We start from the raw sequence: 16,250 nt of genomic DNA, 5'->3' as shown, positions 1-16,250 counted from the left end.
GCCTGACATCAGATATCCTAAGCAAATTCTTAGAGGTTTTGCATTCCAGACTCTCTTGGTCTCTACTATATAAAGTCAACCTATTATAAAAGCTGATAGTCAGAGTCACTACTTGGTTATTTTATAATATAAGGCAAAATAAAACTAGGCAATATATGTATAAAAATTATATCCTAAAACAATCTTGCAGGATGAAATCAAAAATCCACAGAGCGGGAGGAAAGTCATAAGAGCTAGCAATTCTTAGTGTTAGGTTCCATTCTGCATACTACTTACTGAGGCAGTATTTATCTAAGTACTTTTCACTCTAATATCTTCACTATCAAAACTCAAACATAGAGAAAAGGAGTAGTTTTGATAAATGCATTTTGGATTTAGGCCCTTAGATAGTCTGCAATTCCTTTAATAGGTATAAACGAAAAAGAGACAAACTGGAAAAAAAATTCATGATTAAAACATCCTGAACTGAGTGTTAGATTTATAGATTCATGTTAAAGAATGAAATAGATGATGACGTAGTAGACTATATAAGAACTTCCTCATCTTGGCAAAAAAGCTGCATTTTTTTCTCAAAATACTAAATTATTTCATGTTTTTTCTGCTCCTTATAAACACAGCAAAAATTTTGCAAAAGATAATTGTTTAGAAGAATCAGAGTCTGTGATTATATCTAATGTCCAAGCAATAGCCTATTCTCACCATTGAGCTTTAAGCAGGGTCTTTAGCTACACCAGACCCAGGGTCCTGAAGGACTCTGTAGAAATACATACATTCCCAAACCCAAATCCTGGATCTCACTGTGTTATGTGTTTAATGTTGTGACGATCAGTATTCAATCCATTTCCCCAGATAACATGAAGTAAAATCGCAATTATAACTGTTCCAATAAATATTTCTCAGATCCTCTTCTCCAACTCAGTAAATTCCCTTAAAAATGCCTAAAATTATTTCTAAAATTTGATAGGACATTTAATAATATATTTTTAAAAGTTTTTAAAATGTTTATTTCTAGGGCATATCAAAATTTTAAATAAAAATCAGTAAGATTAGATATTACCAGAATTGTTTCCAAAACCCAAAGATCCAGAGTTAGGAATTACAATACTTCATTATATTACTTTATTGATACATTGATTGATTTCTTTTCAAATTTAATAGATTACACATTCACATCCTCTCCATGTCAAGGGCAAAAGGAGAATAAGATAGAAGCTAAACTGAAGGAAAAGGCTTGCTCTTAATTTCAAGAATAGAACTTAATACAAAGATTATTTTACCTGTGGACACAGCTTACCTTAAGAGTATAGAAAGATATATGGCTTTCTATACATATATATGTGTTCCACCACTGAACCAGCTCTAGGAATCCACCATTAATTACAAATATATCTCATTCCTATAATTGCTAACAAATATGAAAGTAAAGCTGATAGACTATAATGCTGTAGACATAAAATGTATGGAGTTTCCATGAAATCAAAACATAAAAGCTTCCTCTCATAAGTTGACAGTATCTATACCAGCATCACAATAAATAAACATGTTGAGAATGATTCAATTGCAGAAATATTTATAACAGTCATATTGGTTCTTCAGGTTCACATGGTAGGCAGACCAAATCTTGTAATGACATTTTAAACTTGAAAAAAAAAATTAGCAAAAACCTAGCTAGAGCCATCTGTCATTGATACTGTCTTGGAATGACCTCACAATGTCTTTGGACATTCATGTTAACAGATTTAGCTGAGTGACCACAGGAGCAGCCAATTAAGAGCTGATTCAAAGTATTCTTTATAAATATGAAATCAGCTGAGTACTGTCCAATATATTGGGTTGTAAATTTAGAAAAAGGGCCCATCCTTATCAAGTTTTAATTTGCCTCTCACCAAAATTCATTATAAAAAAGAATCAAGTAGAACCATGATAGATTTTTGTCTCATTTCAAGAATTCCTAATAGTACAGACATCACGGGAGGGCCAGAGAGAAAAAAATAAAGCCAATAACCCAAAACTGGTGGCAAATTTTTAATCAAAAATAAATATTTAACTGCCAGTTAGAAGCAGACCCCATTCTTATTTTCAGAATTATTTTTACTCAATGTTTAATTTTTGGGGAATGAACAAATATCCATAAACTGTACCCCTTCTTTTATTTGGATAGTACGGCCAAGTTTTGCATGTGAACATTTACACTGCCACCCATCAAAAGCTCCTGAAATTCTATTACCACCTTCTCTCTAAAACAAGGGGAACTCAGGAGAACATGATTTTCATGCTGAAGGCTCTCAGAAGATGAATCTAAATACAAACCAGTGTGGAGTTGTGCTGAGCTGTCTTTCTCTTTTCTCCAAGGAAGAAAACATGTCAAGAAAGAAAGGCTCTTTTTTTTTTTTTTTCAGAATTCATCAGGCATATTTTAAAAAGTCATCAGTGGTCAAGTCCCTTTGCCTTCTGGGTAGATTTGGGCTTCAGATACCAGTTGCTTCAGCCTATGGAACCCCAATCAAACCTCCTAGAAGGCCTACCCAAGATTCTTTTTTAACCAGCTAAGTACCTGTGAAAGGGGGCACTCCTTGGCCAACGAACTCTGATTCATATCTTTCAGTAAGTCCTTCAGAGCATTCCTTACTGTGGTGTGCGACCATTGTTCGGGAGGCAAGTCTTCTAGTTTGGGGCAACTATTTGAAACATAGATTAGAAAGGGGATTATTACAAGATTGCATCCTGCTGCAGAACATTCCTTTAAGACAGACAGATTTCATTTTGCGCATCAAACAGATGCATCTGGAGATTGCTCTCGGTCTCCTGATTGTTCCGATTAGTTAATTACTTTATACAACACATCTGCTGTATCAATGCATGAATTATACATCAGCTGCCTGTGGTGGCTATTTTTTCATGTTACTTCTACCTTCCTGCTCTGATGCGCTTGGGAAGACAATTTAAGGTGTACTGCTTTCTCACAAGCTATTGTGGAAAGCATTGACGTATTAACCGTGTTCCTTTCCGGACTCTGTTCAGACGAATTAATATGATTAAAATGTATATAAATAAAGAAGATCACGGCAAGAGCGTAAGGCATTCTTTCACAAAATGTACACAGATGGCTCTGTTCATGATATGCAAAAAATATTTTTCTCTTAAGTAAACTTTATGTAAAATGCCTTCTTGTAATGCATCATTTAATTGCCTAAATATAAAAGCCTTGTCTTTTGATAACCAACAGGATCTATAAATGGGGGACAACTGGGTACTGGACACCTTTAAATTATATACTGAAGTTAGGAAAAGAAGGCAGAAAGGTAAGGTAACCAAATCAATTTGGATTTACTGTTTTGAAATGCAAAGAAATAAACCTGAATATTTTACCAGCGATGCTTTATTTCACAAGACCAGGTTTTGCCCTAAAACTGCCTTCCTGACTCACCTGTGTAACTGAATTTTCAGTGTGACCACATGATAAACATCTTGCAGCATGTCTGCTACCGTAGCATCAGGGGCATCTGTCACATAAGACAGTGGAACTGGATTCCACTTTCCAACCTGGATTAGCCCTATTCAAAAAAAAAATATGTCACTAAATATTTTATCCTTCCGATAATCTATCTCATAGAAGGGCAGTTTTTTTTTTTTTCTCATTGCTCCTACCACAAGCAATATTGTTATTTCTGTTTGAATGAGTCCCTTCTCTCTAAAAGGCAGGTCAATGAAAATATTCACAGCTTAGCTTTCCAAATTGTGAAATTATGTAAATGACTATCGGGCTGTTTATTATTTTGGAAATAAAAAGCCATCAATAAATCCTAGGCAGAGGCCACATTTTCCTAACTTACAGGAAGTTCTAATAAGACATAGCTGAACCAGTTCTAAATGGCTTTACAATTTAGATAAGATTCTCTCCAGCAATGGGAATCAGCATTGAAAAATACTTTACAGCCCATAAAACCATCAGAAACAGAATAAAAGAAACAGAACTAGATATTCAGTCATAAATGCAAATTGACTCTCAACAGTCCATCTGCTCAAATACACTCCTCACTTCCTTGTGGGTCCTCAGTGGAGCAGATTATTAAGGTCAATAAGCATACTAATGATTCAGCTGAAGTAATTTAAAAAAAATATCTACCTCGACATTCCACATGAGCAAAATGTGTGTTAACTAAACCAAACTGAATTAAGCCAATTTTTTTTAAAGCCACACAGTCTATAAGGAACCAATGTAATCACAGGCTTTGAATAAAATTACTCAACGCTTTCTCTGCAAGGTAAACAAAGCATGTCACACAATTTTTCCAGCCCCACATATGCATTATTTACCTTTGGCCTGGGCAGCAGAGCTATGTGAATATCCCAGAGACAGCAATGCCATTTCTATCAGCTGGTTGAAAAGCATATCCTTTCTCACCAACACAAATTCTGCATGCTCCTCCTTGCAATCATATTCTATGGCGTTTTCATAATGTTCTACCACGCAGAAAACTGGTAACATGGTTCCTATCAAAGACAGAGAAAAAAAGAGGCACAAGCTAACAATCTTTAGGAATACAAACTGGATGGAAGGTGTTGGGGGTGGAGATAAAATTAGGCCATGAAAAATAAATCTTCAGAACAGTGAGAAAAGAGAGACTATTTCCAAGGCAAAGTAGAGAAAGATAGCATGCACAAACCAACATGTACACTGGAAAACAATTTTTTCTAAGTTGAGATAAATACTTTTATCAAATGTGAACTTAATCCTTTGGTAAGTGAGATTCTGCTTTCATTTTAATGATGCATTTTCCAAAATCACTTAGTAGAATTACCTTCTTGATCAAATAATAGTGCTGACAACAGAGAAGTAAGTATCTTGTCTGATATGCTGGGAGTGTCATACAGTGTGCAATCCAAACTACAACAGTTGTCTCCAGACCAATCAATGTTTGTGCTTCCTACACATTCTTGTTAATATTAAACTTCTACCATTGTATTCAAACAAATTATCTCAGACTCTAAAATGATTAGCTTTTCTTCTTCCCTTAAATATTTTTACCTTAAAGGTTGCATGAAAGAAACACAAATCTTCAACTCATGCCCCCAAAATATTTCAGGATGTACATAATGTACATAAATAAGATTTATTCTTATGACTACTCATTTAATCTACCTTTTAAAGAATTACATTGTAAACATATGCCCTCCAAATGAGCAATCTTTGTGGCAGTAAAGAAAATAAAAATGAGAGAGGAAAAGGGGAAACTAGCCTCATCAGGACATATCAGGTTAAAGGAAGATGTCTAGCTTTCGTGTGTTCTTTATTTACTTTAATTCAGTGTAATAACTCAGAGCCAAAAGATGAATAAGCACAGACCACATCACGGTTAGAAAAGAGGTTTCTAGAAACTGAAATCATGTCATGTTGTAATGCTCAAGGTGTTAGTGCAATGTACTGTTCCACTTTCAGGCATAAGCGAATAAGGGTTAAAAGCAGATGCATCTGAACAGTACTGTGGCACACTGCCAGGAGAGTATCATCTTTAGTATAAATGATGACAAGGGTTACTTTAACAGGGCACACAGGATCCCCAATTAGTCCTACAACATGAATGCTTTTTTATAAACTCTGTCCTCGAGACTCAAAATCCTACCAACTTTGGATGATGTCTAGCGTACACACCAACCACTGCTCAAAACCAGAATATCCTACTGACACCAGAGATGTCCTTTAAAAAATGCTCCAGTCACTTGGTTTCTATTAAACAAAAGCCAGAAGTAAATAAAACAGCTACCTTTTCAACATGTGCATCTTCACCAAAGCTTTAGTGAAGAGGTGAGAGAGACTAAGCTAAGACATTCTAGCTCTTGACTCAAGGGAAGAGATACTAGCTAGATAAAAAAATACACACATACATACACACACAACACACACACACACACACACACCCTTTAGGTTTACTTTAAGAAAGCTCACAAATTTAATCGGAGACCCAACACACACACACACACACACACACACACACACACACACACACACACACACACACACACACACACACACACCCTTTAGGTTTACTTTAAGAAAGCTCAAATTTAATCGGAGAGACCCAACAGGCTAGGCATGAAAAACAAGCTGCAGAGCTTGCCAATATATTCTTGTCACTCACTCAGCTGTTCTTTCTATACCAGAGAGAGAACCAGTTAGGGATCAGCTGATGACTTGGGGAGTCCACAGTAAAAACAGCAATATGCAAACCAGTGATTTCTTCCTTGGCTTGAAGGTACTTTGACAGAATCTCCCAAGTAAATAAACAAAAGCACCCAACCCTTTGGATGTGAGTGCTTCCTCATCTCAGTCAGTTTTTACCCAGCATCTGTCAAGCAGAAACCATGCACATGAAATATATAGATAAAAACACCACTCAAAGTCTTTGGTAATTTTGTTCTTTGAACTAATCAAAGAATATTCTACAATTAAACGACATGTAAAATATAAGGCCACGTGAGTGCAATGTTCTTTTATTTTAAAAAAAAAAAGTATCTGAGCAGGAAGTGAAATTACTATAGTTAAGTTTCTCTCCCACTATTCTGATGTCTTCAAAGGGGTGGGATAGTTACAACGAAACATGCATATTGGGTTTTTTTTCTCACACACACACACACACACACACATTATATATATATATATATATATATATATATATATATATATATATATATATAGAATGATACAGACATGTTCTATATGCTGCTTCTTAGAGTGAGGAAACTAACTGTAGGCTTGTCAAATAATTGAAATACATTGGGGCTTTCTTTTAGACTTCATTGATCAAATTTAAAGGCACCCTGTAGATAAGGCTGGGTTCTGAAAAAATGCGACAGTAGTATTCTTTAATGACACATCTAGCTGTTAAGTCTTCTGGCAAACTTGAACCAGTTTCCTGAGACTGGGAGCAAAGATGAACAGGAGCCTTCTCTGAACTCTGATTGTGATCATGTTTGGTGTGACTTCTAACTACAGCAACTTCATAACCTTTCAGCATGCAAAGGGAAGTGCACTGGTCACTGCTGAATGCTAAAAATACCACATGATTTAAACCTGGAGGCAGTCTTAGAAGCTTTTGCTGAGGTTTATGAGCCTGTGTAAACAGCACGTCTGCCATAAGGAGCAGTGAAGTCTGTAGAATCCTTGTCTAAAACTGTCCTGGCATTAAAGTTTGCTGTGCAAATATCACATAATACCAGAGACAGCTGAAATCTCCTATTTAGGAATTTATGGAACTTATATGTTTGCAGGCGTCAGAAAGTCTTTTTTATAGAGCCCCAGCGCTTCACAGTACAATATTAATGCACTCTGTTTGAAAAGCCGTAATAAATTATATTTTTAATGCTCTTACCCTGGCTTTCTTAAGATGCATACATTCTTGGCAAACAATCAATAAATAGGGTAATCATGAGTAGAGGCCAAAGAATTTGCTGAAGTGCTGTTTTTCCATTTTTAATAGATAAAGATCTAACAATACGGACTGCTGTGTCTGTTCATTTCAGGATCAATATATTCTTTGTTTTCGCCAAACCAAGGAAAAAAATAAATGATTGTATTATAAATGTTATGCATCAAACACAATGAAATCCTCCCTCTGCCTTCTAACTTTTACCTACTTAATATTCTTGGTTGGGTACTAAAAGATGGCATTTTTTAACTCCTTTTCTTTGCCAATGTAAGAAGAATCAGCATCCTATACAGTTATTTGGAGACCGAATAAAGACTGTTCTGAGGCATACACATTAGACTTAGTACAGCCATGGGCTTTACATACACACATACACACACACACACACATACACACACACACACACACAAATCAGCGCTGAACACAAAGTTCTTCAACTTCATCAATTTAATATAAAATTGGCAGGAAGGAGTCAGAGTTATGTATTCTCCTCTTAACCTGCCTAAAAATCTACTCTTCCTTAACTAGTGGTACTCAATTATAGCAAAAATCAGGTTTTCCACCACATTAAGCAAATTTGCTCTGAATAAACCACAAGAAATCATATCATGAACTTTTCCATCATACTACAAAAGATTGACATTGTCTCTGACACTGCTTTGTAACTAGTAATCCTTTGAAAAAGCAAGAGCAGATCCTGACTTGTCAACCAGTCACCTGGTACTTCTTCCTACCCAGAAATAAGGATCAGCAAGAGCTACCTACATATTCGCCACCAAAATAACACCTTATCAATGAAAGCCTGGTTCAACGCAGACCATTATATTTCATTCAGTCCTTATCATCTAAACATTCAATGATTTCAATCTTAAGAGTCCATTGCTCCACTCAAGCATGGTGCCTGCTCTTTCAAATTGGGAGTAGAAATAGACACTTCAACTAAAGCCAGGAATATAACTCATTTCAGATCAGGAAAAGAATGAAGGAAAAGAAAATACAAAGACAATTTGCTGCCTCTCCACTCCCACACAAAGTGGGACTGAATAAGACACCAGGACTCACAGCTTTCCAGGATTTCACTTGAAAGTATTGTATTTACCTTTCCTAAGATTGGTTTTCATCAGATGGCCCGAATGTTTTAAAGGCACTCCCTGCATTTTTGCACCTGTACTTCCAAGCCTTCCTCTTCCTAGCGGGCTTCCGTTCTGCTCCAGGCGGGCGATCTTGGCTGGTGGACCCTTAGGATCACTCACATTGTTAGACATTTCTGAATGTTCTTTCCCCTGAGTTGTCTCGTTCAAATGATCCATACTCAGTTACCCTCTAAAGATCACCTGCCAAAATTAAAAGAGAAAAGACATGTTATAATTGGTGGGTCGGTCCGTCTGTCTCAGTCTCTCTCTCTCTCTCTCCCACTCTAAATATATACAGGCACACACACATTCACGCAGAGTTTTACGACTGCAAAAAATAACACTTATGTATAAGTTCACTTCACTAGACATCCTATAAAATGCAGGTACTATTATATTTCCAAACAAAAGCCTCACATTTTCATTCAGACTAACACAAAAAATTTGTTAAGAATTGTATCTACACACACATGAATTAAAAAAGACATTTGTCCCCTCCAAACAAACTTAAGTTGAGGAAAAACAGAAATATTCCCAGAAGAATTAATATTCAGCTTAAAAATTAAATTAAAACTAAGTATGGAGTCCCAAATTTTAAACATTAGAAACTCATGAAAAAAAAACAATAGAAATATTTTCAGGATGGAAAGATGATCATTGTTCAAAATATTAGCAGAAGTCTAATATGTAGGTTTACATTTTTATGTGAAATTTCTATGAGGGGGATAGATAAATAACAGCTCCAGCTCCAAAGACAGGACACATATGCCTTTTAAACTACATATTGGGTTTTATAAGTTATTGGTAGAAAAAAAGTTTTCTTCAATCAAAGTTTCAAGATCTGACCTGTTAAAGATCTAGTGAAGTCTTAGTTCAAACAAGTGATTGGATCATTTCAACCCTAGACATACAGAAAAGGTATTCTTTAAATCTCCCAAGTGCTGAAACATTACCAATCAGGTGGCTGAGTTATGATCTGCAGCTCCATTAATAATAGAATGCTATTGCTAATTTGCATAGTATGTAACTTGAAAACATTGTTTTGTGGCATGCGCATGACACACTTCCACTCTGACAGAAACTTGCTTAATAAAAACCTATATTTTTCTTATCATTAATGTTCAAAATTATCTCAGTATAAAACAGTCAAGGTCTTCGGAAAAAAAAATGTTATTTTAGTTATAAACTGAACATCAATTACCAGTTTCGAATAAAGTAATTCATACTATATCAATATTGCTTTTGACAGAGTTTAACTAGATTGATAAGAACGGGTGAATACAAATATTTTGTGAATTTTAATAATATTTAAAATTCTGAAGTTTAATATTAAGTAGAATATTAAGTATTCAATATTAAGTAGAATAGGATCATATTTATAAAAAAAAGCAAAGAGTATATGATATTAACAACTTTCTTCTAGTTTCACTGATAATTCAACAGTATCTTATATTTAGAAATCCTACCGAAAGAACTATTTAGATCTAAGCTTGTATTATTAGGATGGATTTTCTGTAAGCAGCATTTCCCCTTTATCTATAGATTACATTATCCCACATAACCAAGGAAAGGTGACTGGGGAAAAAGGGAGCAAAGGTGACCTGTAGACTTAAAGGTAACTTTAGGAATGCCAAGGAAGAACTATAAAGTTTGAGGAATAATGGCTAATTATCCTTATACTCCAGGGTGGCAAGCATAGAACTAAAGGTTTATAGTTGATTCGGGGTCCCATCTGTTTTTGGTTATGAGGTTCATTAGCAATAAATGTGCCTCTTTTAACCACTTTTTATCAACATCACTCTTTTCCATTAAACTGCAGTCTAAAGCCAAAATTAGAGTGATGATTCTTAACTTATTCAAAACACTCTTTAGACTGTTTTGTGTGGATGATAATATAGAGTTGCTTTTCCTAAAATTTGTCTAGAGCAGAAGATGAATTTTAAAACATGATTTAAAAAGAAAATAGTTTAGCGGTGGAGTAAAGGAAGGGGGAGAGGAGAGAAGAGCATCAAAGTTAATGCTACAAAACATCTTATGTAGTCATAAGCTTAATGACACTATAAACTATACAATTAATAAAAGTGATCGATTACAATTTAATGTATTGTCAAGCAAAACATCATATAGGTCATGCAAGCTGGTATTTAGAATACCTACCTATAGGCACGAATCAAACACTGAATCATGTAGTAAAAAGCTTTATATATATAAAGCAAAATTACATGCACATAAAACACCCAATTTACTCATTTAAACTCTGTGCCCAAGGCTAAAAGATCACCTAACCTCAGTTTGGAACTGCAAAAGCATAGGCTCCCTGGGCCGTCTGGACTGACAGCTCAGGGAACTAACTATGGTCTCAACAGATGCCAAGCTGAAGAGTTTCTTTTCGAGTTTCACATTTAAAAACCCATTTTAGTGGAACGTCTGCTTGGCACATGGAAAGCTGCCTACTTTCAAAATCCCATTCCCCAGCCCATAAACTAAGTCCATATAGGATGATTACTGAATGAAATAGTAAACTCAGATGCAATGATTTCCTGAGACTGGAAAAATAAAAAAAAGAAAAGAAAAAGCAAAGCACTAAATTCCGGTTTCAAAAAACTAGGGTTTTTTTTTTTTGCAATGTGGGAACCTTTTCAATGAGTTGCATTTTGGCTAGCCTCCCTCGCCCCCACACCCAGCACCCCATCATCATCATCATATTTTAAGAGATTGGTGCCCTTATCCATTCCAGATGGCCGGCACGATCCAGGCCAAGCTTTCACTGTGACCTTTTAAAGAGACAAAGAAGCAAAGTACTATCTAGATTCAGAAACACTGCAGTTTGACTGAGTGAAAGGAGCAAAAACCGACCTGAAACTCACCACTTCAAAACTTGACAGCATATAAAAAAACAAAAACAAAAACAAAAACAAAACAAAAACAAGGGAGATTTCCTTTGCAGCCCGGGTTCTTGAAGAGAAGTTCAAGACTGATCTTTTTTCTATGTCCTTTTTTTTTTTTGTAATTAAAAAAAAAAAAAAAAAAAAGCAGCAGACCTGAAGGCGACTTCCCCTGAAAATTGTATTATTTTTTTCTCTTCCCCTAGCCCCACACCCCCTAAACGGGGGAAGGGCAGGAATAAACGTCCAGAACTGGAGCCATGGGGGAGAGAGAGAGAGAAATAGGGAGAGGTGGGCGATGTATTGGGAAAAAAATAATACTAATTCACAAATCAAAAAGCAACATAGATGTTTAAAAAAAAAAAAGCCTAACCTCAGAGAATGGGGTTTGAGATGGATGGGGGAGGAGGGGAGAATGAAAAGGAGGGAGGAGGGAGAAGATAAAATTGATCTGATAAGTGATTCGTGGAGTGGGGGGATGATATTAAAAAATAAAACAAAAACAAAGCAAAAACCCCTTAGGAGCTGTGCACTGTGGGGGTGCTGGGGAAGCAAGGGGGTGACGGAGGAGCCTCTTTAAAAGGGGGGATAAAAAATAAAATCACTTGCAGACTAGATCTCCAGAGAAAGATGAGAAGAAGTAAAAGTAAATAAATAAATAATTTTTTTTTAAAAAATGAAAGAAAGAGGTGCCCCGGCTGCTCTCTCTCTCCCTTCCTTCCCTTCTTTGGGGTGCCCGGCAGAAAGTCTTACTTCTGCCTGTCACTTGCGATCTTCTGCAAGGGAGCCAGGAGGGAGGTAGAGCGGGCAGGGCCCCCCCAAAAAAAACCCTAGACTGGCTCCCCGCGATCGCCCCCCACCCGCGCGCCCCAACAATTGCGCCGGATCAGAACCGACCTTGCAAAACTTTCTTCCCACCGCCTTGCAACCACAACTGGGGGGCAGCAGCTACCAGGGGCCTGGGGGGAGAGAGGGAGGGCACCGTGCGCCTCCCAGGCGCCGGGAGGCCACTTTGGATCGGGCCCTCGTTCACCAAGGCCCAGAGGACCCCCCTCTCCCTGCCCATGGACGCGGGCAGACAAGAAGCTGGGAGAGCACCCGGCTAAAGGGGGTGGGTGGAAGTCGGGGTGCAAGGGGAAGAAGGGAAAGTAAGGTGGAAAGAGAAGAGAACCAGCAAGGCACCCCCCTTAGCAACCTCCCAGGCAAACTCCTCTCTCTCCCCTGAACCCCTTAAAAAAGTCTCCCAGCTCTCTTTTTCTCTCTCTCCTCTCTCTCTCTCTCTCTCCAGCTGAGTCCGAGGTAAACAAGGAGCACCAACCACAATGGCACTAGAAAGGACTTGGGCGGGGGGAGCGCCCCAGAAAAAAAACCCAAGATCAAACTGGTGAGTTTTCCCCCCCTAAAAGAAAAAATGCAACCTGCCAGGGGGATGTGCAGGGTGCCAGGAGGGTGTGCAATGAGCAGTTTTGGGGGGAAGAAGCTGAGCGTCCCCAGGAGTCACCCCGACTTAGCTAAGAGGGGGTGGCTGTCGTGGTGGTTGGAGGTGGCGACCAGGCCTGGGGTGGCTGGGCTGGTGGCACGGGAAGAGTACAGAAGGTGTGCGTGTGTGTGTTGGGGTGTGCGTGTGGAGCAGGACGGGGGTGCTTGCTTTCTCTCTCTCTCTCTTTCTCTTTCTCCCCCCTCGCAGCCGTCTCTGTCCCCCATTAAATTAGGAGTTGACTCAGCCCGGCTGCTGTGTCCAGGAGCTCCCCTCCGCGCGTCCTCCCGGGTTGCAATCCTCGCCTCCTCCTTTGCTGCTGCTGCTGCTGCTGCTGCTTCTGCTCCTGCAGTTGCTGTTGTTGTGGCTGTTGCAGCTGCCGCTGGAGTAGCTGCTTCTTCTTCCTCCTCCTCATTTTAATACCGAATCACCCCGCTCCCGGGGCCCCCCAGCCCCAGCTCCCGGAGCACGGCACCGCAGACACCTCCCCGCCACCGCCTGGAGTCCTCCTGCCCTTCCCCAGCGAGCGGCTCCTCCGCCGCCACCGCCGCCACCGTCGCGTCCCGGGAGCCGGGAGCTGGCGAGAAAGTGGCGGCGGCGGTGGCGGAGGTAGGGGAGAGGAGGAGGGAGCAGAGCAGGAGCAGGAGGAGGAGGAGGAGGAGGAAGAGGAGGAGGAGGAGGAGGAAGGCGTGTAGTTGGGAGTGTGTGTGTGTGTGTGTGTGTGAGGGGGTGCAGGGTGCAAGGAGACAAGGTGCAAAAAAAGGGGGCCAGGGGGGGATTGGAATCAAAAGGGGGGAGGGTAATGGGGGGAGGGTAAAGGGGGAGGGCGAATGGCTAAGCCACAGATAAGTAACTAGTGCATGAGTGCGGGGGTTTTTGCGGGGTGCGGGATAGTGGGGAGGGGAAGGGGGAGGGGAAGGGGGAGGGTAAGGGAGAAGGGGAAGGGGGAGGGTAAAGGGGGTGGCTGGCGAGTGGCAAAGCCACCAGATAAGTAACTAGTGCATGAGTGCTGGGGTTTTTCGGGGTGCGGGATAGTGGGTAGGGGAAGGGGGAGGGTAGTGGGGGAGGGGGAGGGGAAGGGTAAAGAGGGAGGGCGAGTGGTAAAGCCACCAGACAAGTAACTAGTGCCGGAGTGCCAGGGTTTGCAGGGTGCGGGGTAGTGGGTCGGGTGGGTGGGAAGCGCACAATTTCCGGGCGCGCACGCATTGGTAATGAGCCTGATTAGAGGGAGGCGGCCCCAACATGGCTTGCACACAATGCCCCCCGAATAACAGGGCGCAGCGCGGAAGGCCGGCGCCTGGGAAGGAAGGGAGGGCGCGCGGGGCGGAGGCGCAGGGCGCGCGCGGGCGGCAGCGGCAGGTGTGCGGCGCGCTTAGGGGCGGCCCCGAGGAAGGAGGCGCTGGGGGGTGGTAGAGTGGGAGCAGGGGGACTAGAACCTCTGGCCTGCGAGTCCTCCCCTACCACCACCACCACCCCCCAGGCCCCACGGGACCCGCGCTGTGCTGTCGCGCACGGTAAAGGACTGCAGAAGTGGCTGCAAAGGCCACTCAGAGGATGCATAGAAAAGCAAGCTTTTGCGAATTATTGCACACACACACACACACACACACACACACACACACACACACAACACACACACACACACACACACACACTCCAGGGTGTGCAATCCCAAATTAGTGAAGCCCAGCCTGGGAAAAAAAGGGAAAGTTGGTGGAAGAAGAGGTTTTTTTTTTGGAGAGCAGTTAAGAACTCCCTCATTGACAGAGTCCTGAGAGATTTTGGAGCAAGAACTGCGTGGCCTAGAGTGGCCGAGTTTTAGAACCAAATTTGGGTCACATGGAAAAAAAAGAAAAAAACACCCTGACTTGTTATGACAAAGGAAAGGATGTCATACACTATTCTGGCACTGATTTGAATGAACCAAAGGCAAGAAAGTTTGGGTGGGTGGGCTACTGCCTACCTATCTCCCTCCCTCCACTGGGGTCCTTAAACACTTATGCTGTGATGCTGAGGATGAAGCCACCCAGCTAGATAAATGGTCATTATAGTAGGTAAATGTGGTCTTATTTGGATAATCTATTAGGTGTAGGTTATATAGAAATAGAGAATATTAGATGCAGCGTTTTTATGGCTTCGGTTTTAGTGCTTACATCTTAACCACCCTGAAGGCAGCTAATTCTCAAACAAAAACTCAAAACTGTTTATTAAAGGAATTATTTTTCAAAATGCACGAATAGGGCAAAGAGATACCCATGAGATAAACATTTTGTTAGACATTAAAAACAAAGCAACAAGTTTGCACGAGTCCTGAGATGATAAGGAAACATGCAAATGAAGTTCTTTAAGCTGCCAATACTCTCTTGGAGACACTGTTTACATTAGAAATCTAAGAAAAGCAGCAGGGAAAGCAGAAGAGAAAGTATAAGAAATAAAGACCAGGAAAGAACAAATTTAGGAGAAGAACAATGAAAATATATCATCCTAATGGCACCAAAGTTTCAGCCACAAGCTTGGTCAAAATTTCTAGGAAGGTGCCCATAAATCTTGGCACATAGAAACCTAATCTTTCATCAAAACAAGAACATGTGATGAGAAGGCATAGAACCCCAAATCAAAAAACAAAATCAAACAAATAAAAAACAAGAGAAGAAATATCAGGCAATTTCCACTATAAAGCCCGAAGGTAACATTGTAAAGGTTAAGATGAAAGGAAATAAGGACTTTTTAAAGTATAAAGAAGATAATTAAGAAACAGAGAAGGCAAAATGTAACATTGATGCTAACTGGAAGCTTTGGAAGATTTAAGACCTCTAAATGGTATTTTGTATTAAAAAACAAGTCTACTTGACAATGATTTTGAACTATAAGAGGTTAAATTAGAAATTTCTCGAGGGGGTATTTTAAAGAGTTATGCTAAAACTCGTGACAGCTGACCAGTTTTCCAGAAATCACCCTACCTTTCAGTAGGTGTAATATATTCTAGTATCATGCTATATAAATTTATAAATAACAGAGCTCATTTATAAATAACAGAAAAAAGTGGCAAGAAACTACAAAAAAAGTCTTCCTGTACCTCAAGCCCAATGCCAAAATCTAAATTAAAAAAAAAAAGGTTGACCACACAAAATTTGAGCCAAGGAAAAAGACTGAAAAAAGGTTACTTAAAATACTAAAAATTAAGGCACATGAGAATAAAATAATGTAAATGTACTTATCCCATCATTTACACACAAAATCTTTCTGTCTCAGATTCCTCTTGTAATATGGGAGTAAAAGAAGTGAAAAAAGGAATATTCAAATTTGAATAACACCTTTATCCATGAAT

The 16,250-nt window shown here is 39.6% G+C and overlaps 1 protein-coding gene across 2 annotated transcripts in view; it reads right to left on the bottom strand.

Moving 5' to 3' along the window:
- The window catches only part of SATB1 (SATB homeobox 1), a 1,007,816-nt gene that overhangs the window by 72,934 nt on the left and 918,632 nt on the right, over window positions 1-16,250 (bottom strand). For both annotated transcript variants that reach the window (XM_049766136.1, XM_049766137.1), the window contains exons 2-6: window positions 11,428-11,453; window positions 8,527-8,761; window positions 4,318-4,494; window positions 3,428-3,554; window positions 2,555-2,678 (exon numbers count right to left, since the gene is read on the bottom strand). In XM_049766136.1, the coding sequence (XP_049622093.1) occupies window positions 2,555-2,678; window positions 3,428-3,554; window positions 4,318-4,494; window positions 8,527-8,737 (639 nt within the window). In that variant the 5' untranslated portion in view covers window positions 8,738-8,761; window positions 11,428-11,453. The remainder of the gene's footprint in view (window positions 1-2,554; window positions 2,679-3,427; window positions 3,555-4,317; window positions 4,495-8,526; window positions 8,762-11,427; window positions 11,454-16,250) is intronic.

Source organism: Suncus etruscus, chromosome 20 (genome assembly GCF_024139225.1).
Source record: "Suncus etruscus isolate mSunEtr1 chromosome 20, mSunEtr1.pri.cur, whole genome shotgun sequence".
In the NCBI taxonomy this organism is placed as follows: domain Eukaryota; kingdom Metazoa; phylum Chordata; class Mammalia; order Eulipotyphla; family Soricidae; genus Suncus; species Suncus etruscus.
Note: the sequence above shows the minus strand (reverse complement) of the source record. Positions and strands in the feature narration are given on the sequence as shown.